At 45.8% G+C, this 27,265-nt stretch overlaps 3 protein-coding genes across 3 annotated transcripts; 1 reads left to right on the top strand and 2 right to left on the bottom strand.

The window, feature by feature from the left end:
• Positions 1-262: 262 nt before the first annotated feature.
• LOC135814261 (target of EGR1 protein 1-like) lies at positions 263-7,108 on the bottom strand. Its single transcript, XM_065327359.1, has 7 exons — positions 6,696-7,108; positions 5,677-5,717; positions 4,932-5,196; positions 4,447-4,703; positions 2,423-2,618; positions 1,855-2,080; positions 263-1,422 (listed from the first exon to the last, which is right to left on the bottom strand). The coding sequence occupies exons 1-7, from the start codon at positions 6,807-6,809 to the stop codon at positions 1,022-1,024; spliced, it is 1,500 nt and encodes a 499-aa protein (XP_065183431.1). The 5' UTR covers positions 6,810-7,108; the 3' UTR covers positions 263-1,021.
• Positions 7,109-7,618: 510 nt separating this feature from the next.
• On the top strand, positions 7,619-20,887 carry LOC135814262 (serine-threonine kinase receptor-associated protein-like). The gene is made up of 8 exons (XM_065327360.1): positions 7,619-7,957; positions 8,041-8,176; positions 10,988-11,069; positions 12,212-12,284; positions 12,520-12,619; positions 13,263-13,400; positions 19,051-19,187; positions 19,892-20,887. Exons 1-8 carry the CDS (start codon positions 7,846-7,848, stop codon positions 20,068-20,070), a joined length of 957 nt encoding a protein of 318 aa, XP_065183432.1. The 5' UTR covers positions 7,619-7,845; the 3' UTR covers positions 20,071-20,887.
• A 1,852-nt stretch (positions 20,888-22,739) lies between these two features.
• Positions 22,740-27,206, bottom strand: LOC135814263 (ubiquinone biosynthesis O-methyltransferase-like). The gene is made up of 5 exons (XM_065327362.1): positions 27,003-27,206; positions 25,182-25,449; positions 24,664-24,900; positions 24,403-24,565; positions 22,740-23,201 (listed from the first exon to the last, which is right to left on the bottom strand). Exons 1-5 carry the CDS (start codon positions 27,080-27,082, stop codon positions 23,005-23,007), a joined length of 945 nt encoding a protein of 314 aa, XP_065183434.1. The 5' UTR covers positions 27,083-27,206; the 3' UTR covers positions 22,740-23,004.
• Between the last annotated feature and the right edge of the window lie 59 nt (positions 27,207-27,265).

Here is a 27,265-nt window from a genome sequence, read left to right on the forward strand (position 1 = left end):
ATGCGTAGTCCCAGAGGTTTTATATCTGAATCATTTCTGGCATTTCTTATGCCAGCACACACCTTTTTTAATTTAATTTAATGGAACCAAGAGTACTATCAAGAGTACATAACGGGGTACTATCTTATTCCTCACCCACAGTATTTGTATTCAGTATGGGCTGCAAGAGAACTAACTTCTGGTTACGGCGACGGGTGTGCAAATTTCATAGCAGTGACATTGTTGAGAACAGAACAACTTTAGCCACGTGAACACACATCGACCATTTCAACTGGTTCTGCGGATTTCAAGTAAATGGCATGGTACTCATGGTTGTTATTAGGACATGTACTGCAGAGCTTGCAAAAAATAGACGGTCTTACACCATGGACCGGCAAGGCAGTAAGTTGACTAGCAACTGCATACAGTTATTAAAAAGCAAGAACGAAGCAAGACCGGGCATCCCTCCACCCTGGAGTGAAGAAGAGAATATGAAAAAGTAATAAGGATGGCACCTCGCACGAGGCAAACATGCTCAAGTAGCTTAGATCTGACTTGGTGGGAGCTGAACTGGGGGAACAGGCTAAAGTAATGGCAGGGTGTCCATTGGACGAGCAGACACACGACATGACGTTATGAATACTGCAATAAAGCCACCGGGATTGGCAAAACAACACCTGCAGCAATGTGCAGCTGGCGCCAATGCCACTCAAAGAAGAAATGTGTGGCTGTTGAATGATTCCACTTGATTTCACACATGCCCACCCACCGTGCCCGTTACAACGCTGTGTTTGCATCATGTCCTTGAACAGCCAACGCAATCATTGTCGTATTCCCAGCAACAATAAAATCCGGCGGTGCAGATAGCTGTTGAGTAGTCAAGCGCCTACATGCAGGTCCTGCATGTGCATGGTAACTGATAGTTCCAGTCCAACTTGAACAGCTGGAATTGATCTTCACCAAATGAGAACTCCAATGGTACGGGCTGGGAGCAAAGCAGTACTCCACCTCAGGGTTGGTTTGCTCGAATAGTGTCAACCTCTCACGTCTTCGAAACCAACTTCGCCCATTTTTCATTGTGCTGTTGTGATGTCTTGGCAAAATGACTTTTTACAAGCTGCATTGGCTTGTCTTTGCCAGAGAGGTTGATCCGGTTTCTGTGCTCCCAGATTGGTGCAAACAATTCGCTGCTGACGCAATCACCACCAGTAGCCTTTGTCTTTGGTGCATTCTGACGTAAGCAATACGCAAGATAGAAGCCTGTCATGAATGCATCAAAGCCAGCCCGATGACTGCCTGTGCACCATTTACGAATTGGCTTGGATGATAGCGAAGCACTGGCTGCTACATTTGCAGGACCTGGTTTTGCCACTGCAACCTTCTGCGTACCCGTGCCACTGCTGCTTTCTGCTGGCGATTTACAAATCTTCTTTGCTGGTGGTTCTGTGAACATCCAAAACACAGAAAACACATAGACATCCTGTATAAAGATGCGGCTGAACTATGTTTATCCCAAACTGTATGCAACAAAAATCACAGCCAGCATAGCAAGCATACATTCACATTGTGTTGCAGCAGACACATAAAGTGTCCCTTACAAATACAGACATGCTTCAAAGTGAACCGGATAATCGAACACACATACTGTATGTATGCATGACATATGCTGTAATTCGGTAACCAACGATATTCTTCCGGACGGCGAGGGATTCAGATAAAAGAGGACCGGATAAGCGAGGTCTGACTGTACACAGTGAAGACTGAAGATCGCAGCACAAACTCCTGGGGTACTACAGAAGAAACCTTAGAACCATTCAACAGCCGGGGAAGGGGGAAATAATCACCACCTGATCCCCAGCATCCACGTGCACATACCTGAGTCATCACTATCAGCTTCATCGCCATCACTTGATGACACTTCTCCTTCGGATAGATGAGTTTCTGCACTGCCGTTCGTACCTGAGCGTGCAGCAGCCTTTCTCTCCGCCCGTTGTCTCCGCTTCCGGCTCTTCTTTGCAATTTCAGCGTCTTCAACATCAAGGATGTCATCCAAATCATGTGATTTCGGACAGCTGTTATTCAGGTGACAAAACCCATAGGCCTGCAAAGTAAAGTTATGAATAAGAAGAGAACCCGGCACACAACGTATGACATATGGTCATTATGGCCTCCAACTTGGAACTAATCACATCGGGGAACAAGCGCATGTTATGCACGACAGCACGTACATGCACTATACGGTGCAGTCTTACTGCAGGCGAAAATTGACTGCACTGATTTAGTTGATTGTGGATTACACTAGCCAATGCCGATATCTCCATATCTGCCTTGGCTAGTGAAATCCAGGAGCACAGTGCAATGTATACATACATGTACATGCTCTTGTTCTTAGGAGCTGAGAAAAGATGGATCGAGTACAAACATTTATTAAAACTCGGCTTACAGCAAACTTTTCACAGATGTCAGATTTCTGCACCGCTGCCTCTGTACTTGCTGCACCCGACCTCTGACTGGCTGCGGTGAATGACGACCTTAGCTTGCACTTGATTGTATCGATATTGGCAGACAGGACGGGAGAGAGAAAGATAAGAGATATGTGGCGACGGCCAGCCACAGAATCCTTGTAATTCCTTCTTTGACTGAGCGGAACAGGAAGGAATCAACAGCCACAAGCAGAAGCATAGAAAATGGTGAGGCACAAGTTATGCGTTAGAGTCCACGAACTAAACAAGGTTTTGAACAGTCAGACGTGCACAAGGTAGCACAAGACTGACAAGGAGTACTGAGACATTCCACGACAAGGAAGTGAGCTTGAGCACTGCTCGATAGCGCTAACCAACGGCCTTCCAACTTGGAAGGTTCGTGGATATTAGTGATAATTGCAAAGAGGGGAAGGTAAGCACCATCAAGCCGAACACAAGCTACATTCCAAGGCACAGTGGAATGCTGGCTTGGTACCGTTTTCCTTTCAATATTTTCCTTGGCTCACCATCCGAGTAATAAGTATTATGTAAAATAGAAGAAGAAAACACATGGGAACGAGTTATGAAGCAACTATCTAAGGCTGTAACAAGATAATACGCAGTCAGAACGTGTGATAACAGGGCACAAAACTGACAGGTTACCGAGGCATTCAACAACCTAGGACCTAGCTCTAACACATCTCTAGTGTGCAAACCAACAACAGCCTTCCAACTTCGAAGGTTCAAGGTTGGGTAGGACCAAATTCTATTTTACATTTAATACTGGCTCATTATCTGAGTTCAATAAGTACTATACTAACAAACTTGCAGCAGCAGGAAGGGTGAACAAGTGGATTCAGATTGAAATTTCTGTGTGGACTTTTACTTTTACGGCATTGCGTAGCGTGTGAGTCATTTTGCATCTAAAATAGCTAGGAAAGCAGCGGTATTTCGAACATACGGCCATGGCTTTAAAGGCGCTGCTAACATACGGTAATTAAAAAAGGTGATCCAGTACTTGTAGTGCACAGTGAAATAATGTCCAGTATACAAGCATACAACAACAGTAGACATTAACTTAGAATTAAGGCCGATTCAGAAGTCATTTCGCGTACAGGAAACGCGTCGCGTCGCAAAAAAGTTGATCTGAGCTCAACTATTTCACGTACTGTAAAAGCAGAAATTTTCGGTGGTGTAATATTTTCGGTATTCTCCAAAATCGGCAGTTCGGTGGAGGGAGATTGTTCGGTAAAACCCGTTTTCCAGGTACTACATGTATACAGTATTGGCTGTACCGAAATTCCAGGTACTACATGTATACAGTATTGGCTGTACCGAAATTTTCGGCGCGTTTTATTTTCGGTAAAAATTGTCGGCACCGAAGTTACCGAAAATAAAACACCACCGGAAATTTCTGCTTTTACAGTACGGGAAAGCCATCGCGCTACAGTCGCGCGATGACTTTCCCATATGCGACATGAAGTATGAATCGGGCTTTAGTACTGGAAGCACTGCCAACAGAACTACCTTACATGCTTGCAATGATGCAGTACGCTCTGCCCTTGTTAGGGTATTGAGCACTATTTTGCAGCAAGAACCTCAGACACTTTGTGCTTACAATGATACACAGAATTGAGAGAATATACATGTACGTAGTCCATTCACCCAAATAGTCCCGCTGGGATTCGAAAGCCCAATTTTGGTCCAAATAAGGCTCAACACCCACTTTAAAATCAAAAAATTGGGTTTCGGTTCTGCTTCTCTGTACACGTTGACATGGTATACCTGTCCTGATATTGCAAAACCTGGCCGAATTGCTAACTCTCTGGCCTTTGACTTTTCCGGCCTCTAATGTGGCAAGGAAGAATCGCACAGGACACACAACTATATCTACTATTCAACATGCGAGGCACTAAAGGTTAGGGTGACAGTTCGGATGAACAGACTTTAAATCAGCGAAGGTAAAGCAGACATGAAGCCATTGAAGGCAACTTCCAACCCCTACCTGTGTCGGAAGACATATTGCAGGTACGACGCCGGCAGACGCATGTGATACTCGGAGATCACTTTCGTGTCATACAGGCCAGATGCAAACATCACGCTTGTGTCGGCAATAAACTGATCAAACGTGTTTGGTAAGTCGGCATAGAACGAGCCGTAGAGAAACGCCAGGTCGACCATGGCGTTGTGCATAACTAGCGGTCGGCCACTCGTGAAGATAAGACTGATGAGTGAACGGATCGACTTTTCTGGTTCAACTCCCTGCACAAGGACAGCGTTTATAGGGCACACAGAGTGTACGGTTCATATGCATGGGGCAAGCATGTGTTCTTTTCCGTAAAATATATTTATTATCATTTGAAATGCATAAAACCAAAGCAACTCTGAAGACAAGCAGGATATGGTGCATGTGTGTACACAACATGTAAGCCGCCACCCATATAACAGAATATTAATTTGCAAATGCACAGATTACCGCATACTACATACTTGGTCATTGCCCCGCTTGTACGGCAGGCCCTTCGCGTACTGCTTGTTAAAGTCAAAGCCATGATCGATGAGGAACTTCAGTGCGCCCGGCTCTACTGTGTAGTTCTCGGAGCAAAGCGTGCTGATGTCAAACGTCTGTGCGATCCATCGCTCGCCGACCTCGTCCAAAGAGGGGTTGAGACGCCGGAAGCAGGATAGGCCGACAGCTATGACAGCACGCGTGCGCACTGTCGTAGCCAGGGTCTTGTAGCGCTCCTCAACAGAGCTGCAACGACAATGGCAACCAGAACGAAAAGAAATCCATGACCAAAACAGTCATGTGGATACACAGAAAAGAAAGCGACACAAGCTGCAAATGTCCACGCTCGATACAGAAATACAAAGCAAAAACACCAGGAAGATGGTGGCAGCTGATCACACTTTCCCCACCATGGACTACACAACTCTGTCTCGCAAGCTTATTATTTACAAGTACAATACCACACATTGCATGCCTTGAAAAAAAGGTACTATTCTGCTTTGATACTACTTCTTTCTTCAAATGGCCTGTTTCTCATCACTTGGCTAGGCTAGCATTGTGTCATGTTCTCATCACTTGGCTAGGCTAGCATTGTGGCTATTCACGTATTACGCGAGTGAGCACAAATACACGTCCGCACTAGGCTATTCTCAGGACTGATTAAGGCTACTGGACCCTGGCTCAGCCAGACATGCTACCTCTGTAAAAGTTTGGTATTAATCTTACTATGCCATCAGTTGTCGCCGATTTCCCAGGCCGCTGAGTTCCTGTACGTAAGTATAGGTACAGGCACAATCTGTTTTGAATTTAGGACAAGACGATGGAAGTCATTATGAAGTGTTGTGCAAGCTGTTTGTGGTTCATATGTTCAATTTACAAGTGTACTTGTGCATGCATGCATGCGCACGCACACACACACACACATGTACACATACGTGTGCCCCCCTTCCCCCATCTCCCCAGTCAAATATCTACAGCATGATATCAACACAGCATTATGTAGCGGTTTTGTTGCCAACTACTTCAAGGGTATCACACTACGAGAAGCTTGAGTCTCACGAGGATTGACATGTCTACGAGATTGGAATATTTGTAGAATGCTCCGCTAATCGAACTCGGATGCAGTGTTTGCTCCAGAGCCGGGTCAGCCAGGTCAGTGACCCAGTTGGGGGATACTTTGACCCGTTTGAATAAAGAAAACCGGGACCCGGTTGGGAGTATGCTCAGCATACATGATGTCATGTTGAGTACTTTTTTTGTACTTCAAGGGTAGATCTCCACACTGATCTGTCAGTGACAGGCTGACGGTGTGTGCAGGTTCGCATTAAACATGTACTGTACAGCGGGGAGTAGTAACCCCTCCCTGCTATTGAACGTGCCCGGCTCTGACCCGGTTGCAAGAGTTGTGCCAGGTACACGTGTACCCGGTTGTTCTGAAACTCTAGAGCAGACACTGGGATGGTGAGCCAATCGCATTTACGTATAAGAGAAAGGACCAAGATGTTACAAGTTATGACTAATAGTCCACCACGGCAACGACTAACGAGATAATAATTATACAGATTGTATATTATCTCATTACCGTGGTGGACTGTTAGGCGTAACTCGAAACATTTTGACCCTTTCTCTTATACATAAATGCTCAGCTAGCTAAACAAAACTGGTTCATGTCACTGAAATAAATATCAGGAATGGAAGGTCAAATTCTAGAGAAATAATTTTTTCACTGCAATCTAGATTCTCACAAGATCCATAGCCAGGAACTCGCAGTTGTTTATAGCTTGCAGCAGTGCTGGCCACGCACTCTCCAGATTCTCCACGTGAACATCCTGGACATTCACTGCTTTGAAGTCAGCCATCAGAGAAATTACGCAAATAGTAATCGTGAACACTTCCTAATTCTCAGACCACGGACCTCCACGAATGCAGCAGACGCCTGCATGCAGTAGATTTTATCTAAAGAAGTATCTTACAGTGCCGCAAGTATACCTAATACACTCATAATAATTATAGGGTCTTCAGTTGTAACTCGAGCTATTTTTAGAAAACGGAAATGATTTTGTTCTCAATGCGCATTGTTAATGTTCATCATGCATACTCTTTGAAAAACGAAACAATTACAAGAATGTGCGCATGATGTCACCGATCCGACCAACAGCATCATAATTATATCATGACGATGGTAGCGCAGCCTGCTTTGAGAACAAAAGTCCAGTACAAACTAGTTTGTCAAAATAATTTTTTAATTTTAGTCATCTACATGTAGCTCGTATCAAGAGTCCATGACTCTTGGTAGTATTTTTATTAGTACGACATCGCGTAGGAAGCGGAACAAACTGCATTCTGTTTTGAAAATGGGCACCGCTAGCGCTGCACCAGGCCTGCATGGCATGCAGAGTCGTCAAATACCGGTATCCTGCACTGCAGGGTACGGTACGCGGTGTGTACGAGTACCGTACCGTGACGAATCCGCAGCTGCATGCATGCTTGGCCTGCATGCAAGTGCATATGCGCTGCATGCTGATCACCATTATCATGATTTTTTATGGAGAAAAGCGATACAGAAAAAAAGGTGAGATTCTCAAGCATTTTTTGTGACTCTTGATCTTGCTTGCTGGCCGTACACATGGTACAAGACATGCATTGTGCAGCTACATGTAGCTATCAGTAATCACTTCCATCGTAGATTTTCAATCCTCACACTTTTTTCTTCTTCTTCTTTGCTGCTTCCTTTTGGTAAGCAGTGTCCACTCACCTTTCCATTCTTTCTCTATACTCGTTGTTAGTGACTCATCTACCTGCCGTTACCCCTTCACTGCCTTTGTTTGAAATAGCCAGAGCCCCAAACCCGCAAGTAGAGTTATTTCTATTGCATTTTGTCCGAAATTGTATAATATGTCCTCCCGCCAAGTCCCCCTTACATGCCCTGGCCACACACGGCCTGTTGTAGACGTTGCCTTTAGTGGTATAACGCAGTATGGTTCCTTTCTGATAAGTGCATCAAAAGGTAAGGTAGTAGTGACTTTGGTTGATGCAAACTTGGTTTCCCAGTTTTTTTTATCAGTTCCGATTTGTGCATTTTTGTCTCAGATGGTCAACCCATGTTACGAGCTGGTGACACTGGCGATTGGCTTGGTACATTCGAAGGCCACAAAGGTGCTGTGTGGAGTGCTACCCTAACAGAAGACGGAGAACGAGCTGCGACTGGAGCTGCCGACTTCACCGCGTACGTTCTTTACTCTGCTAATCTATGATTATTGATACAGCCTATTGTATATCATGCACATGCAGTACATTGTTTTTGTAGTGGCAAGTTGAATGTACTTCTTTCTAGTACATGTACTACGGAAACGTGGTTATACGGGTGGTGCGTTCTCCTGTAGGCGCAATTGCAATCTGTCTAGAGTCATGAATCAATAAGCTGATCCTCACCGACTCTTCCTGCACGTCCCCACCCATGTTCAGGTACGCCCGATGGACAAGACCACACAGGTCGTCGGCCAATTGGCTAATGTCTTCTTCAGGCTTTCGACTTGTATTAACCCGTTATGTACCGCGCATCTAATGTATGCGTAGGGTACTCCTCGCCAATGATGGACCTATAGGATAAAATCTAGACGCATTTTGTATGTGCAAGTTATGTTTTTCTGAATCTATAGTAATGAATGGGTCCATTTGTCAACATATTGTAATCCAGCACGCAGCTATAAGTAGAGGGCATACACGGAATACCCAATTATGAGCCAATTGTGCGTAATTCTGACAATTGAGATCGCTACATTTGAAATAAAGTATAGACGTATCAGGGACGGCCATTGGGACGCACAGTGACAGAAGGATACCACAGGCACTAATTGCATGCATGAACAGCAACAGAAGGGGCGGAAAACGGATGTATCGTCTAAATACCAGACGCAAATAATTGCGTCAAATATTCAAATTTTTGCAATTATTTCAGATTTGAAATATGCAGTTTTTGCTGATCTACTCACGTCGAGCGAGGATTGGTGATTGAGAAGACAAGAAAGCTGCCCTCCCTCTCGCTGCTACTTGGAGAGCGAATGCTGTGATGGCTTCAGCGATGAAAATTGGCAGTTTCGATTCAGGTCCTGAGGAGATATCGCTGCTTCAGCTCTCTCCAGTTGTCTACCACGACTAGAGGATGTCGACATTAGCTGGAGAAGGCTATATCTCTATTAGCAGCAGCGTGACGGAACGAAAACACGATCGAAATTGGCAAAATATATCGCAGAGCGCTGCATTTGCGAAGCGCACATTTCGCCGCGATCGGTCTCCATACTTTCAAATGGCGACCTACCCATATCATACATCAAAATTTTCAGTGGGATCTCAGCTGTCCACTGCAAAAACCGTGAGTCAATCAGAGAAAGGACGCCGCCGAACGGCGCGTCCAAGTGTGGCGTGCCGAACCGTAAATATTTTTACGGTTCGAGATGGGCGCAGCACATAAAAGGGTTAACGGGCTGTCTCCGGAGGTGCGAAGCTCCTCGATAGGTCCTCTACGACCTGATGCCACTTCACTCGGCGGGCTTTGGATACAGTCGCAATGAATTTTTGTGCGGCCTCTCTTAGCCATACGGCTAAGTATTGGGCCTTCTGCGCGGCAGTTCACTCGTTCACACGAGCACATTGATTGAAGTTCTGTAAGTACTCCACCCAATCCCCCACACCATCGTGCACTTCAGGCATCACTGCCGGTCTGACCACCATCGCCCCACCCACCCACCATTAGCACCTCCTGCAGCAGCAGCAGCAGGCAAGTGGACGTTGGCTGCAGCAGCCGGAGCATGGTTTTGAGGTATGATAAAAAGCTCAGAGAATCGAGTGTGTTCGCTCTCGGAGAAATCTTTGTCTTTGCAATTGCAGGACTGTGATGCCTTTTTCCTCATATCCCCCACTTGCCACTCCGTACGGTATGCTTCCAAGCAATGAGAACTGTTCAGGTCACATGCACTGCAGAGTACATACGCACGCAGTACAGCCGGCATCGGATCATACCATTCTCGCACGGATCAGCAAAAATCATCGTCAAACTTGTCTGTACAGTATAGTACGGTTCGGTGGTCAACCGATCACCAGTCCGCGCGCCAGTTCAAACTCTTTATTGTACGAGCGTCCAAATGACATTCAATGCATTAATGTGATAGCATTATGTACATCGGGATGTCTTGCCGTAGAAGCGGACGTTGCAGCTCCCACGTGCATGAGGGGAGCACGTTCACCCAACATGACATAGTTCGTCGCCAAGGGAAACAGTCAGCTGCCGATCCTGATATCACACGGTAACTGGACAGTTTTAGAAAACCACAGGGAAAGACGAAACGTGTATGTTGGCTTGAGGTTACGACAGTTAGTAAATCTATTTAACGTTATCGGCACTTCAGTACGAAATAGCGGTAGTGACGCCTGCGATACTTCTGTGAGGGAGTTCGTTGCTCCCCACACTGGAGTCAACTCGGTGGGGAAAACCCTAGTTCCAGGGTGAGGAGCAACCACGCACTTCTTCTATAAACACGTGTTTGTAACTTACGTGAGCATAAAGCTCAAACCAGACCAACAATGAACTGAGCTTTCTGCAGGTCAGAACTAGCTGCTGTTGTAAGAAGTGGAATTCGACACTTGCCACATGGGTCCATGTCATGCAGGATGCTGCCCTGCAGGCATAGAACTTTCACCTTTCCGGTACGATTTGACCAAAGTACAAGTAGCCCATACGTTGTGCAGTGTGGTGTTGTGCAGTGTGGTGTTGTGCAGTGTGGTGTTTGCATCTCGATCTCCCAGTCAAGCTCCATGCACAGGAATCAACCGCATGCCCCTTCAGAAGTTGTTTTTACCGTCCCTGTCCGTTTATCCAGCACTTTGTAATAGTCTTAATATTAAAGCCAGCTGTCACCGCGAGGCGCCGATGCCTCGCACTTTGCTGTCTGTCAGCGCAGCATTCAACCGTGTGACATTTGTGTATTCTCCAGTCAAGTGTGCATACTTGATTGCTTTTCATCCTGTTTGGTATGTACAGGAAGTTATGGGAGGCATCCACTGGCGTGCATCTGGCTACTTTTGCCCACCCACACATCGTCAAGGCGGTGGCCTTCACGAATGTAAGTAATATTTGTAGATTGGGTTCTATCAGAACTCAACATGCTTATCCTATAGACCTTATGCACGTTGCACAGATGTACAACGTTCTGTACTACATGTACATGTAGGACCGTAGGTGTGTACAGACCCAGTTGGGTGTTCATTGTGTGCTATGCATGCGCATTTGACAATTTTAGCCTCATAATTAATGGCAAACAATCACTTGTCCAGCTTCTTCACTTTGGTTAGAACTAATGACTAGCTAGATCTTTGTCAGAAAAAAGGTTTTCGTATGAAATGCCTTCAGGGCCTTTCTTAGTGGAAATAGCAGTAAACACAATAGGGTCCTGCACATTCAACACCCAACCGGTTCTACGGGATTTCGTGCATCTGTACAACGTGCATAAGGCTTATTCTACTCTCCATTGCTGGTGCTATGCCAGGCAGTGATGTGTTACCTGGATTGTGATAGCTGCTGGCTAACGCATCTAAAGCCTCAGAAAATCCTGACTTGGTTGGTTAGTTAGAATTCCCTGACTGACGAGGACACAGATCCCTGATGCAAATAACTTGATAACTCGGGACCTTTCAGCCTATTGTTGCAGAAGCACTAATTTTCTTCTTGAAAACTGTTCCATGTGTGCATCAATTGTACTTCTGGGGAACTTGCGAAGGAGATTCTGGCCCAACTTCGGTCCTGTGCCCTTGTCCTTATTTGTGTACGCTGGGTCTTCCCCAAGAATGAGCAACCCCGCACATGGGCTCAGGACAGCACAATTTGTTGTTTAGTAATGTTTACGTCATTAGAGCAGTTCCGCGCTACGTAGTTATGTTACAGGTGGAGTCCTGATAGTTCGAACCCCGAAATTCCAGAGATGCCATGACTAATTTGTACGAAATGTTGCTTTTTCTGCATTTGGTGTTATCTGGCCCTTTTCTCACTATCCATCACTGCATTTCACAGATTCATTTCAGGAAATATATACCGTATGTTCAACATTTCGGTCAAGAAATATGCGAATAAGCATCACTGGGAATGAATTGGGCACGGGTGGGATAGTCAGTGTTGTGCACTTTCGTACGAATGATGATGCGTGAAGTGCCCTGCTTTATTCTAAATGGCCCCCTTCCTGTTCGTCTTTTTCTCTATTTCTTGTCCCAGGACAAGACAAGGCTAGTGACCGGCTGCCAAAATAAACAAGTCTATATCTGCAGCTGTGAAAGGCCTGATGCAGGTGAGCAGTGGACGAACTGCATGTCTTTGCTGTTGCTGTTATTTACTTCAATCGTGGCGGCACTTAGCCTGTGCTTGGTAGAACTATCTCCTACTGACTTTACTAATGGAGTGAATAGGTTTGCTGTTGTAATCTAAGACATTATTTAGCGTTGCTGTAAGTGTAGAGGTGGCACCTATGCCTCTCTCTTTGTCTGAGTTGTGGTCAATGTGAACATATTCTTCTTTGATTATAGAAAAGCAATTGCTGAAGAAACATAATTCCATGGTAAAGCGTGTTTGCTGCGGTCCCGGTGACAACTTGGTTTTCAGCTCTTCAGAAGATAGCTGCATTGGGTAAGTGTGCAATGCCATCTGCTACACTATTGCTGTTGCTCATTAACTGTCAACACAATGCATTCCTGTTTCCTAGTGTCCTCGGTGGGTAACTTTAGTGGCATGTTGTGATGTTGCGGTGAGCGGTTGCATTGCTGTGGAAGTGCATGCCATCAGGTTGTCCAGCTCCTATGTGTGGCTGCCATGGCACTATTCCGGGGTATTATCTGTGCAGTGGTGCTCTGCACACCAGTAGGACTAGAGCAGGCATCCTGTGGCACAAATGCAGCTCAGTTCCACACACTACATTGCTTTGCACCACTCATTTCCACCTACCCGGACGTGATCCAGACTTTTTGCCGCGTGACACCTATGCGGAACTTGTGCTATCCGATTTTCACGTACTCTTGATTATGGTCTAGCTACAAAGCAGTGGTGTGGCAATGGTCTTTTTATTACTGCAGTACCATTCCTTCTTGATCGTTCTTTGTATGTCATAGTGTTCATTGCATATTCATCACTTCATTCCTTTGTGCTGAACGTGATCACATGTAGGTATGCAAGTGTTTGTGTTGTTTCTTTCTTTGTACTGTGAAGTGGTTCTCATTTTGGTGTTGTGTATGTCATGTGTGCTCCTATTCTGTTTCTTACTGTTTTCTTCCAGTGTTTGGGACCTCCGCAGCAACCAGGAAGTACAGTCGCTGCCCACCACCAACGCAGTGACCAGCTTGGAATTGTCGCGTGACGGAAATCATTTGACTGCCTGTCACGACAGAATTGTCACCGTGTACAATGCTGCAACGTAAGTGACTGCGTGATGTGCGCAGGTGGTCTGAAGGGTGTAGACAGCGACTGTGTGTGCGTGTGTGCTGTGTTTCTGTACACTTGTGCAGTCATATTACCGGTATTACTGCGTATCCCCAAGAGTACATAAGGCCAAGTAAAATAAAATCCCAGTTTATCGTCCTTTTTTTCACAAAAATCGGGGAGGGAGGGCGGATTTTATTTTTATTTTTTATTTTTTGATGTGCTACAGACTAGTATAGTTCTTGGTAAACAATGACACATCATGTGCAACAATCTGCAACAGAATAGTGGTAGTGTATGGAATACACAATGCTATAACAGTTATATGTACATAAACAATTACATGCAAAATCTTTGGATCGACAGATTGTCACTCCACTCATAAGACACAAACCCCAATACTGTTTGGTTCACACAGACCACCAGATAAATGATAGAAAGCTGCAGAAGGGAAAGAACCAGTCAGAACAGTAACCAATAGTCAGTCATAAAGGGAACATGTTGGAATACAATTCACTTCTTCCCCTGAGGGACATGCGTGCGGGTACGCTTCTTCATGGCGCTCTTCCCAGACTCCTGGCAAGCACCACACACAGGATACGCATCGGCATTATTGACTAGACCCTCTCCTGAAGCGCAGTAGCAGCATACAGTGGGATACCCAGCAGAGTAGTACGGGATCTCAATAGGACTGTCACATGTGAGATTTCCCTTGACGTGCACGGAAGCCAGGGCACTGGTGACTTCGCAAGCTACATCCGTGAGATGACTGCCACAGGAGAAGCTCAGGGTCTCCAAGGCCGCGACCAGTTCCACACGTGCTGCTGACTTGACGCTCTGCTTGGCATACAGAACACGAGGCTTGCCACACTCGGAGCACCTGATGACCTCCTTGACATTCTTGGCATACTGGGCGCTGGGCGGGAATGGCATGCCATGACCACCAGAGGCTGACTGGCTTGCTGCAACCAGAGATGGCCTGTGCTTCTCCAATGTTGGTTCGCCATATACAGCATCAAAGCTCTTGTACCGCTCGCCATCAGGTACAGGGTCTGGGAGGTGATGCAGCTTCGAGAAGACATCCTCTGGCAGTCGCGGAGGCTTGCACACTGAGCATGCTGGTTTGCCACACTTCAGGATGGTGAAGGAGTAATGCCGGGCAATGCAGTGCTCTTCCAGGAATGTCAGAAGTACCTTGTTCTTTGAAATGGACTGCTTGGTGGTACTCTTGGTATCCAGTGACGGGTCGATGAGTTTGACGGTGTCACGAAAAGCCTCAACCTCCTCGTCCGTGGCAGCATGAAAGCACTGGAATGGTACACCCGTCAGGCGAAGGCGTTGGAACAGCGAGCAAATCAAGATCTTCATATCTTCCATTGCATCCAGCACTGCATCTTTCAGGCCAGGGGTCTTCACGGCAGCATTCCTGATGTCCTTCATGTTGTTGCAGCCTTTCAGTTGATTCTCGAAAGTGGTCTCATTCCGAACTACACCGACACCCTGCAAAGCGATGTTCAAGATCGACATGATGCGCTCCACCGGATTCTTCCAAGAGTTGTACGGGGGTGTTCGAACAGCACAGACATAATCTAGGTCGAGCTTGATGAACAGCGACAGGAGGGACAACTGCGTGGAGAGGTAGGTTGGACGATGGTCGGGCCCGCCATCGGTGTACATGCAGAGGATAGGTTTTACATCGCCTTTCTGCAGGATACTCAGGAGCTCGCAACCATGGCGCGATGGAGAGGAATGTTGAAATACACAGTCCTTCAAGCCCACGTGGACTGTTCTGCGATAGAAGGAGTCATCAATGGATTCTGGCACATCCACAATGAGATTCACGCTTGGTGTGAGATTGAACTTCGTGAAATCGTGGTCCGAAACTACCAGTTTTTCATTCAGCCCAACCAGAACCGGCCTTGATCTACTGCTGCCACAGGATGCCCAGGCTCTCCAACTTTGATTGTGTGCTTGTCATCTTGGCATACAAAGCACACATGATCACGAAACTGCACAGCAAATTCCCGCTCATAGCGAAACAGAGCGCTGGCGTAGTGGCAGTCAATGTGAGCTGTCCGGAACTGACGTGATTGAACCATGAATTTTACTTTGAGTTTGCCCGTGTAGTGGCGAGCTGTAGCCAATGCAGGATTTCTCGGCCAGAACTGATACCGGAGCCATTGCACTGACGGGATGGGTGTGTCTGGAGGGCAACGCTTAGTGACCTCCTCGTGCATATCCCTGACGCTCAAGGCCTTGGCAAGGTGAGTAATGACAGTGTTGTCTTCTTCCACATTGTCATGCCGTCGGTCATCAACTGCAGTCTCCACGGAGCTCTCAATGTATTGCTGGCATTGCTCAAGAAAAGCAGTATATGACTCGGGCCTACCGCTGTTCACAGTGCGCAAATCCCAGATGAGGTCTGCATCCTCTGTTTCGAACATTTCTGCAATTCGTTTGTCCACTGCTGCTTGGTCTGCGTTTGTACTGGCACTCGCATCTCCCGTGAGCCTTCTGTACACCTCCCGAAGAAATGCAGGCTTGGTGTTCGTCACAGAGCCAAACAGATGGATGAATTCCCTTCGCATAATGCGAGTGTGGAATGTTGGCATGCAGGATTTGAGCTGTTGCTGGATGGCGGAATTCTTTTGCAGGAGCTCAGATTCCTCAGCACACTCTGGAATACGCCAGATGAAATGCACATGCGCCTTGCTGCCAGTGTACGAATACAGAACGCACTTGACGGGCACAACTATCCCCTCCAGGTACTCGTGTCTCCGGCGATGTTCAGTAGGACAATGGTCCTCAATCAGGATGTGTTCATAATCCTCAGCAGCAGATATAGCGGCGTGCAGACTTCTATATCTCGCACCCAGAGTTGGCTTCACGACTAGAGTCGCCCCAATCACCTTCAGCTCATCCACGTCAGTTCTCACGCAGGTACGCTTGGCTTCACTGGTGTAGACTGTATCCAGATGCGCTTTCAGGTACGCAGCATACTTGCGGAAGTTGTCAGCAAGTCTCAACACAGCTTCCCGGACACTTTTCCAGTGCTGGTGCTTCATGTAGGAGCAGCCAGCCAAGAAGAACAGGGATGACGACAACGCATCCAAATTCTGGCGGCACAGGTTCGACTGGTCCCGCTTTCTCCTTTTGCGATCTTCCGGCGTGTTGTACCCAACAAACTTCTCCAACAATGCAGGCACTGCACAACCTCGACTTGACAAGGTGTGGTGATTGCCATCGATATACCACAATGCATCACTGATTGTTCCTACGAAGTTCACACCAGCTGATCCAGCAAGCGCCTCTTCCCAGCCCAACTTGTTCTCCTCCAAGAACAGCAGAAGATCATTTTTCAGCACAGCTTTCTTGTTGACAGGGTTCCATTTCGGCGGAAGAGCACACTGCGTCTTCGACGCAGCCATCAACATAGCGAAAGCGTCACCAGACGGAGTTCTCTCCTGTGTTGTCGCTGTCGCTGCCTGTTCAGGGCAAGCGATAACGAATTCCACGTATTGCCCAAGAGCGCTGACAGTCTCGCCTACTGGCGAATCTGGACTCACAGGGGTTTTGGAACCTTGCTTTGTGTCGCCAACACTAGCTTGGACACAAGAGACAACGTCGCTCTCCTCAAGGCGCTCCCCATGGTCCAACTCGCCAGCGCTGAACTGGGTGAAAATGTCCGAGAGAGTTGAAGACGCAGAGACAACACAGCCATACCAGGACTTCAGAACTTTCAACCCGCGACGGATTTGCAGCAAAACAAACGGCATGTCGCTTCTCAACAAAGTCGCAACTACGGAAAGAACGGAAAACTGTCGAGGTCTCGACAGGATGAAGACGGACTTTCGGCAGAAAGACGAAGCTGTGTTTTCAAGCCTTAGCCGACGTAAAAAATCAAGCTTTTGGCAAAATTCTAGATTTAAAAAATAAAAATAAATTCCGGGCGGCCTCGAAAAATGGGGCGGGCGGGGACGATAAACTAGGATTTTTTTTACTTGGCCTAACCCTCCAGAGTGTGCAACTCCCACATACCCTGCTGTCCCGACAGAATTTCAAGTTGACGTCATACTTTATGACGCAATGCTCCTTGCACCAGTGATTTACAACATGTGTACGGGTGTCAACGCATCACACGTTTTTCTTTGCAATAATTTGTACAGGATCGATGGGCTTCGGTCAACCACAGGTTCCGGATTCGTCTGATAATCTGTGTACAGTGCGCATTGCATCATCAAAATGACGTCAACTTGAAATTCTGTCGGGACAGCACCCATACTCGAGTTGCACACTCTGGGGGGTTATGTACTCTTGGTATCCCGGGCACTGTATTAGGGGCCGTCCATAATTATCAATCTTTTACAAAAAGAAAAAGTTTGGTTTATTTTATTTTATTTTTTACGAGAAACCACGAACCTCGAGAACAGAATACTGCATGATAGAGGTGGTTGCAGACGCAACTGTGGTGGTGGTGAAACTGGAGCATCTCCGCCGACCTGAGGTTTGTGGGTGGGTCTATAGGAGAGTTTCGTTATGAAAAATATTGATAACTGAAATATCAATCCGTTCTAGTAGTCAAGTCAATACTGTATAACATTTTAGGTGCATTAAAATTTCGGTGCCACGGACCTGCCAGGTTTCCGGTGTAATGTAGAATTAGGTGACCAGCTTTCCCTTCATTTACAGTCCATACTCTAGTGCCTTTTAGGTGTAATTTAAATTTAGGTGCCTGTTTTCTCTACCGAAATCACCGAGATTAAAGTTACATCGAGAATAACATGTTTTTGTATATTTTTTGTTCAGGTGGAAGGGGGAGGGTCATAACTAAACTTTTTCGTTTCGTGAAAATTATTGATAATGCCGGATGGCCCCTTGATGTATGGTGCACTGGATATGCTATCCCAGTCACTTTTATCGTTGGTGCAGAGGACCTTGGCTATGGCGGGCATATCTTATGGCCCGAGGGCGTATATTTAACCCTCTCACTACCAGCCATTCAAATATCGATCCGCAATAGGCAATCACTAAATATTTCGTCACACGCTCAAATAATGTCGGATTATTACGAATGAGGGCTCTACGTCTTCAGAAAGACCTTGACTATCGACTGCAACTATCGCTTTCACTCCTTGGTGCATAATTGGAGCACGGCGAAGCTCGAAGCTAGTGCGCGATCAAAAATGCGCATTAAAACATTTTGAGTCGGCGTCACGCTGAGAATAACTCTGATATCTTCTCGCTTACCTATGTGTTTTGGGGCTGGAAATCCTTCGGGTTTTAGGTATTTTCACAAGAACTTCGTCTGGTTTCTATGAGCCACGATTTTACAAATCAGTGAGCCACTCGTGACAGATCGCGCTGCGCATATTTGCTTGAGTTTGACAACGTCTTCTTCATCACGGCGCGGCACACACGAATGGCGCTTGGTGTTGTAGTTTCTACGAGTGCGTAGCTGCCATCATTAGCTTTCCAGAGAGTGGTTGTTTGTGAGAAATGGCCAAAGAGAGCAGAGACATAACAAAAGTCGTATTTTTGTAGACTGTGAATTGACTCAATGGCGAAAATAATGGGTAGTGAAAGGGTTAATGACGTTACACTGCATTTTGCTCAATCTGTGCTTGCTGAATACTGCTTGTTTGTAGGTTGGAGCCCATCAAGGAGCTGCAGATGCCCAGCAAAATGTACTCCGCCACTCTTCATCCAGCAAATGAGAGTGTCGTAACAGGTGGAGAAGACCTGCAAATCTACAAGTTTGATTATGCCACAGGAGAACAACTAGGTACGATTTGCCTCCGTGTCGCACGTGCAATGGTTTGCAGACACGATAATATTATTATTATGGGTGATCCGGGTACCTGTCTGTTTATTTTTTGTAACTGCTGATCCGTTAGCAAACGAGTACCCGACTTATTAGCTAACTTGTACAGTCGTACAGTTTGAATGTGTGGTTGCTGGTTGGATCCTGCTACATATGACAATTTAGACTGCTTTGCATGTAGCGCAGTATGTGCGCAGTATGTGCGCATGCTGCGCTTGTCGCGATGTAGTACACTTGCTGCGAATTGCATGGCATCGCATGTCCTCCTGGCACGAAATGTGGAAGGCTATTGTATAGTAACTGTAACTATTGGCTGCTAAAGGGAACGCGATAACCCGTCCGTTAAGCCAGGTACCCGTTTCTATCCTTAAAGGGTAACCGTTTCACCCCTAATTATTATACCTTAGTGCAAGATCCGCTGCCTTTCCTTATGATCGACACATGGCTGGAGATCCGTAAGGAACATCCTTGGTTGTACATTTAAGATTTGCCACTGATTTGGGTGTCAGCAGTATTTATTTAAAAAAAAAACCCCCTGGGTACTGGTACTATCGTTGATGCTCGAAGTGGTCAGCCGTTATACTGCGTGGTATATCGGGTTGAGTTTTGATTGTGTGTCTGATTGTGCACCTTGGATTGATTGTATTGTGTGTTTGATATTCCAGAGGCGTACAAAGGTCACTTTGGTCCTATTCACGCTGTGAGGTACTCTCCTGATGGTGAAGTGTACAGTTCCGGATCTGAGGATGGCACCCTTCGTCTCTGGCAAAACACAGTAGGAAAGACCTATGGCCTGTGGGTGGCCGAGGCATTGGCGCCAGAGGCTGCCAACACAGCATCCTAATCTGCTCATGGACGGGTGACCAATTCTACTTGCAGCTCTACTATCGCTTACCTCGTTGGTCTGCTTTTTAATTAAATGATTTTTCGTTATGCCCTGGCGTTTCTTCAAATTCAAGCTGTGGGTTGGTTGTCTCGTCCTTTTGCCATGTTCTTTTGTTCCTGATTCAGTCCTATTACCACCTCCAAGATTTTCATTTAATTTTTGTACAACCTATGTGAAGAGTAAAATTTTGGTGAATTATAAAATCTGTCAGTCTGTACAATGTAGCACAATTTAGTTCTGTTTTTGTCCACATGTTCTCAGTTTGCGCTATGTCCAATGCCACGTGCCGTAACTGGACAAATGTGTCCACAGCGTCGGTCAAGTCGTAGTTAAGTCCTATTCCGCCGTAACTGTGCGTGTGCACTGGCAGCGCCGCAATACCCTAACTGGCATGTATTGCGTGTCCAGTGGGCTGGACTTCAAAAAAAGTGTGTGTCGAGTACTAGTATGACACTGATCGCAGATTGCGTGACTTTCGCAGTATTTATTTATAATGCCATACGTGTTTCATTCGATTTGGAACTTGTTTGCCGTGTGAAGACTGCTTTCGTCGGGGCGCTTGTGAGATCTCGGAAGGCTGCTCTCTGGTTGTTTTCATGTCTGCTTTGTTTGTTTTTTTGTCCGTTTCCCATTCTCTCTGCTTACTCCTTTCTCGTTTGGTTATCCCACTCAACGGTTATCCCACTCAACTTCTTATTTGTTTCCTCCATGTGTATTCAGGGCTATCTCTAGTCCTGATGCCAATTTGTAGCATAAAATATACTCAAAAACACCATCACTTGGTATGCCGTTTGGGTGATAGGTGAAAGCAAGAGTGCATAAACCAAAGTGGATGGTTCCTGTGGGAGCGTACTTCGTGCAGTACGTCATTTCTGACGGCATGGTTTATGTACTCTTGGTGATAGCAAGAGTCCATGATCCCTTTGCCTATGTTAACTTTTGGCATGCAGTTTACTGGGAAAGTGGGTTTCATACAAGAATTGGTACAGTTGGTGCAATGTTCTTTGCAGTATTCTTGGTTTTGTTTAGAGAGAGCGTGTGTGCAGCTAGCTAGGCAGGATGGATGCATTGTAAGCTGCATTGGACTCATCTTGGCCTATTGCAGAATTTCCCACACTACTGTGCATGTCCTTTTGTTGCTGGGCAGGAAAGTGATCAAGTGTGTACAAAGTGCTGTCCGTAATAGTTGGTACCAAGAATCGGTTAACCTTAAACAGTGTTCACCGGTATTCTATTTAGGATCTGCTGTTCTATATAGTTCGTCAACCGTACAAGGTCTTCCGTCCTCTCGAGTGCTGTATACAAACGATGGCATAAGCGGGCCAATTGCCCATGAAGGACAGTCAGAAAAACACTGTCGAAAGCGACTCAATCACCAAGTTGCACGTGCACTCTTGATTAGACTCTGTCTACGATGAAAAGTCCACTGAGCATATGAATGTTTGCATCTCACAGCACTTGTCATGGCATAGTTATACTGATACACGTTATCTCGTGCAGAACAATATTAAACACACGTGTGAAAAATCTACCGGTGTGTGCCGACTTTAAAGGCAACCTGTGGGAAGGCATCTAACTACTTCAGCTCTTTGTTGCAATTTTGTAGTCCCAGGCTCTTGGTGTGCATTTCCAGAATATAATGTAGATTTCTGATGCTATGCATGCTCAGAAACCTGGTTTCAGATCTTCTTTTGAATGCAACCGTACTTCCTTTGGACTCGGAAACGAATACTTGGCAACAGTCTGCCGCCATTGGAGGAGCCCCCCAGCAGTGGAGCTGAGTCACCGAACCTTCGAACCATTGTTGTAGCCCTGATTCGAAGTGCATAGTTCAGTGTGCACACCACACCATGTCCATGATTCTGGGAAAAGTGCAATTCGTTGCTTTATATTATTCGGATTATTGAAGCTGCAATCTGCCGCTCCACAGGTCCACTGCAAACATGCACCAGTATGATCAAGAGTGTATAAGCTCCCTGAGCTTGGTATAGTGGAGATTGGATATAACGACACTCCTTCGGGAGAAAGCAAAATGTCGCTATATTCGATCTGTCACTAAACCGGATCTTCACATTTAGTATGCAATATGTATATCTAAAGTCATCCCGCAACGCTGCACTGCGGCTACAACGTGCAATGTAAAGCAGTGACCCGGAGGTCCGGGCACGTGGCACAGTCATTATACCATGTTCTAGACATGTCAGTCTGCCTGATACTAGAGGAAAGTCGTTATATCCGATGTATTTTCACTGTTTTTCAGGTCTTCGGGCACCAAAAAAAGTGTCAGTAAATTCGATCTGTCGTTATTTTCGAGGTCGTTATACCCGATCTATAATGTACAGAAAGGACTTGCTAAACGACTTGGGCAACAGAATTGTGTCGCTAAACTCGATTTGTCGTTATACCCAAGGTCGTTATATCCAATCTCCACTGTATGACCAAGAGAACGTACTGTACCAAGCAACCTTCTGAAGTAATCATGGTAATGTACTCTCGATGTGACCTGTGACATTATGCTACCTACTGTGCCTTGACGCAAATGGCAAGTTCCTTGCACTTTCCCGAACCCATTCATGTAGGTGAACTGGCACTCTAGTTTACGTACCCTAGCATGGCGCTATTGAATCTTGAAGTCTTGATATGATTTTAGTTAAACTTCAAGTCAAGGGTGAAAATCACTGACATGTGCACAAACCCAGTTCAGTTTCCGTGGGAAATGTTGAGCAGTAGCAGTGTAAAGATGGAAGGTCATGATGAAATGACAATGAGTTATTATTTTAAAAAAGCGTTCACGAAATACGCACATGTTGGTACTCTACAGCTAATACCATACGCATCATGTGAAGGATGTTGGCGAGTGAAAGAGCTGGCCCGCACCGGCACACCTCTCTGTCAAGTAGAGGCTTGCTCTGCTTTCTCGGGGTTATCGTCAGAAGAGGCTGCTGTTCCTTTGTCCCGTTCTTCTAACGTTCTCTTGCTGGCCACCAATGCATAGTTGATTGGCATAGAGTCGGATAGTGTCCAGCGCTGCGTGAGAGGGCTGAACGTCAAACCCTGGCAAAGTTCCACTCGCATCAAAGACCCAGATTCTGCAAGAAGCACGTCAGCACGCATATGCAAACGGTCGCACAGATATAACATTATGTTCAGACTGTGATTTGTTGCCGAAAGATATACAATCACAGAATCCCTGTCGACGCACAGCAAAGGGAGGCCTCGAAAGGACATGAAGGTGAATTCATTAATTCATGAACCATGTCCATAACGTATGCCCAGAAATGCATTCTTATGAGACCATATCGAAACAGACCTCGAATGAAATGGGAGATTAAAACAATAGGATTATATTTCTTTAAAAAAGAAAGAAAATAGTGTTTCTTGTATTAGGGCGCGTTTGGTTGGGGTTGCACTTGTTCTGGGTCGGCCAGAACATGATCTGCTTGCTCCGGCCTCGAGGCCGGAGCAGACCGAGCAGTTTCACTTTTTCACAGTGAAACCTGGCGGGAACATCGATTTTGGTCCGAAATGATCTCGTGCATACGCTTTTGGGTTGGACTCGTTGTACCGTACAAAGTGACCATAGTGACCCGTACACATTTTGAAGAATGCACAAGTTTGGCACACTTTTTCACAAAAATGTGCTCTGTTTCTGGAGTACCGTTTGGTTGGCATGAGGCTGCTCCACGTGCACCAGCTGTTCGATCTTGTTCTAGATCGTACCAACCAAACATGGCCTTAGTTTTAGATCTAATAATGTTTGTTTGTATTCTTTATTTAGAGTGGAAGTCCAAAACAGGCCCTAGCCTAATAACAATGGTCCCACTAGTGAGGGAATGCTGTATATCTGTGCATAAGGATCAGTGAGTGTAACAGCAACTATTAGGGAAAGAAAAAGAGAGAAGAAAAACAACTCAAAACAGTTCACTTTATGGTACCATAAATATCTTTCCTTTGTTGTCCAACTCTCAGTGTGATGAAGATTTCTGATGATTATCACATGAAAACGACGTTCAAATCATAAAATATTGTCCCATTGTTCCGTGGTACGAGTGTGCTCACTTTACTCTCATCGATATTAGGTTTCTTGTCTCCACGCCGACTTTTAAGTACTTCTTTTTCTTTTCTATAAATTTATCCTTGGCTCTCCATCCGAGTCCATTATACTTCGAAGTAGAAATACAAACATAAAAGCAGCACCAATCAATCCCAATCTACATACAACTTGACATCAATCATACCAAGCGGAGACTTCACTCAACACCACGGGCAAAACAAATTAGTTGAAATTACCTCTGCAGTTCATTAAAAGCACGCTCAAGTCGTCCGGAGATATGAACTTTTCCCACTCATGTGTTCCTGGTGGTGCATAGCCGAGTGACTCGGCAGCAACAATGCCAAGCGCATACGAGAGACACGTCTTGTTCAGAGTGGTGAAGACCACGGCACCACCATTCTGTCCAACACCGAATACAAGCAAAGAGCATTCCATGCCAGGATTTAACACAGGGAAAATATCGTTTCAATCCCACAAAGTCCAAACAAAACACACACCTGGACAAGGCGACAGCAGGTATTGACAAACGACCGCTGGTCTGACACATGCTCAATCACTTCTGACGCGACGACAATGTGAAACGACGATGACTCCGGTAGGTCCTCCGCAGCACCGCACTGGTACCGCAGTCTTCCCGAAAAAGACGAATCCATGGCCGCATGGTGTCGAGCAATGTCAATGCTACGCTGCGAGGCATCCAGTCCCAGAACAGATGCTCCAAGTCTGGCCATTGGCTGATAACACATAGAAAGAGGAGCACATACATGTTCTTCAGCATTCTGCGAGAGCTGTGGCAATACGCCCAGTGAGAAGGCAGATTTTGCCTGTCCGTATGGTGAAGTAAAATAAAGCTAAACAAACAAAAAAACATGTGCTGGTCAGTGCAACATGATAGAAACTGATATGCCTGAAAAGTATTCGACTTATCGTAGTAATAGACTATGTGCAGGTGCACCACACCGTTGAAACCTATAACATAAGATTCGAACAATAAACTATGACAGGAAGCTTTTACCTCACTTAGCAGACCTCCGCCACAACCTATATCTAAAATCTTCAGCCCTTCAAGGCTGGCTGCCGGTCGAGCAGTTGTGCTGTCCGTTGACTCTGCCGAAGACTGCTGTGAAGGAGTTTGAACAATGTGCCTCGCCGCCCGTTGTACCAACGGCACACGCAGCGCATTCAGACTGTGCAGAGGTGCAAATGCTCCACGAGGATCCCACCATTTCGAGGACAGAGAGGAGAATTTGGCCACCTCCTCATCATTAATACTAGACGTGGATCTGGAACGAGTCAATGGAAACAAAACAGATGAGAAGTGCACAAAATCACCGCAGTGCAAGGCAGAACATCCTAATAGAAAAGAAAGCGCAAACATGGTTTCCCCGCCATCGCTAGTTATAAAAGTACAAGATAGGGCATGAGGTACTGGTAGATACAAGTTTTACACCTTGTGTGTACAGTGCTTGGTCTGACAGTAGGTGTTGTATTGTATTGTCCCCTACATGTGGAACTACACGCCTGTTTATGTTTGTGTCAGTGATTAGTCCGCAGGCTGGATGTAGGTGTTATTCTACACAATGGAATTCTGTTGACATGACATGTTGTAATTGTGGATAGACAATGTATCACTCTGTATTCGCATCTGTCCAATGAGATTAAATTGAAGCCCCCCCCCCCCCATTCATTTTCCGATTTTCGGGTTTTTCATGCAATTCAACGAAAATGCAGTTGAAAGTCACTATCACTAGATGGTTCATAAAAACACATTTGTCTGGGCCATGGGGCGAAGTCAGGGATTCGCCCCATTTAGCATACTGTAGTTGACAAATTTTCGAACCATTCTAATTTCAGCCTTCCAGGGCTAAAACCCATCTTGGCCGCATTAAATTTTTGGCCTGTACTGCTGCTGCCTGCATACACTGTCACACTGAACCTTGCAGAACAAAATTTCGGCCGCAGCAAATTTTTTAGCCTAACATGACCAGGCCGAAAATAAATATGAGCCGGATATTTGTTGACTTACAGTAGCAGCAAGACAATATTGGAAAGTGAAAAAATGGGATACGGGGTAACTGTTTCCCATGCCCGCCCCCCCCCCCCCTACTATTTTGACCTGGCTAGAACCCTGTATTCCCAATCAAAATGGCGCATCTCCACCAAAATGAGAAGAGTGTGCCTTACAAGATAGGAATTTGTACAGAATGTTGCACTTGAAGCATTCTTTTATAGCACGGAAAGTAGAGAATATATGATCAATGAAGCGTTGCAGCTTCCTCGGACCAACACCGCTCGAATCAGTTCCAAGAAGACTACAAGTGGTGACATTTTGATTCTACAGTAGGCCGCGCTTCCTCTTTAAAGATCGTCATGTGAATCGGTGAGGAGTTCCGTGATAAGTTATGACACAAAACGAAAAGAAATTTCGCCGTGGACTCATTCTCTGGGAGTTGCACACTACGGTTTATGTACAAACATCATACATTATACTCATTTTCTCTGTGCTGCGCTGATGAGTCCACAAAGGACGAAACAGTTCTGTCCGCAGATTGAGTACATTATACTCTTGATATTTCTGTGCACTATACCCACGCCATACACTAATTCACTGAGGTACAGTAGAAGTTTTATCCTTTGATGATTTCCCTCAAATATCAGATCTATTTGAGTTTTATTCACTCCCTACATAATTTTATTATCATCAACCACCGGCTAGGAGAGATTTCAAAGATAGGTACTAGTATCCATTTAATACCCCTGGAGAATCCGTGAATATATAATACAGAGTGTGTGTGCATAATGGAATGCCCTTCAACTATGGTTGCAGTAAACTCACGAGCATTTCCTTGATTGGACTGAAATCATTCGCCGTACGAAGGTGAGGTGCCGGGCACTCTTTGAACAAGAGCAAGCCATATCCACTGAACACTCGCCCAATGACGCTTCTAAACCTGCTTCTATGATTGAACACCTTTTTGAACTCCTGCCGTCCTGGAGTCTTTGACTTCACCTTTTTTTGAAAATGATGACCCACAAGGGCCACATATATGCACAGTCCACACTTCGCTCTCTGGCGGCTTGTTTGCACAGGGAAACCCC

This window comes from Sycon ciliatum, chromosome 4, assembly GCF_964019385.1.
Source record: "Sycon ciliatum chromosome 4, ocSycCili1.1, whole genome shotgun sequence".
Classification (NCBI taxonomy): Eukaryota; Metazoa; Porifera; class Calcarea; order Leucosolenida; family Sycettidae; genus Sycon; species Sycon ciliatum.

Coding starts and splice junctions, on each gene's coding strand:
- LOC135814261 (XM_065327359.1), bottom strand. CDS start 6,809: ATGGCTGACTTCAAAGCAGTGAATGTCCAGGATGTTCACGTGGAGAAT. Junction 5,718..6,695: donor AGTTCCTGGCTATGGATCTT/GTGAGAATCTAG, acceptor ACTTACGTACAG/GAACTCAGCGGCCTGGGAAA. Junction 1,423..1,854: donor AGCTGATAGTGATGACTCAG/GTATGTGCACGT, acceptor GGATGTTCACAG/AACCACCAGCAAAGAAGATT.
- LOC135814262 (XM_065327360.1), top strand. CDS start 7,846: ATGTCCTCCCGCCAAGTCCCCCTTACATGCCCTGGCCACACACGGCCT. Junction 7,958..8,040: donor TCTGATAAGTGCATCAAAAG/GTAAGGTAGTAG, acceptor TTTTTGTCTCAG/ATGGTCAACCCATGTTACGA. Junction 12,285..12,519: donor CTGTGAAAGGCCTGATGCAG/GTGAGCAGTGGA, acceptor CTTTGATTATAG/AAAAGCAATTGCTGAAGAAA.
- LOC135814263 (XM_065327362.1), bottom strand. CDS start 27,082: ATGGCTTGCTCTTGTTCAAAGAGTGCCCGGCACCTCACCTTCGTACGG. Junction 25,450..27,002: donor GTCCAATCAAGGAAATGCTC/GTGAGTTTACTG, acceptor GACTCGTTCCAG/ATCCACGTCTAGTATTAATG. Junction 24,566..24,663: donor CCTGCTGTCGCCTTGTCCAG/GTGTGTGTTTTG, acceptor GGTGTTGGACAG/AATGGTGGTGCCGTGGTCTT.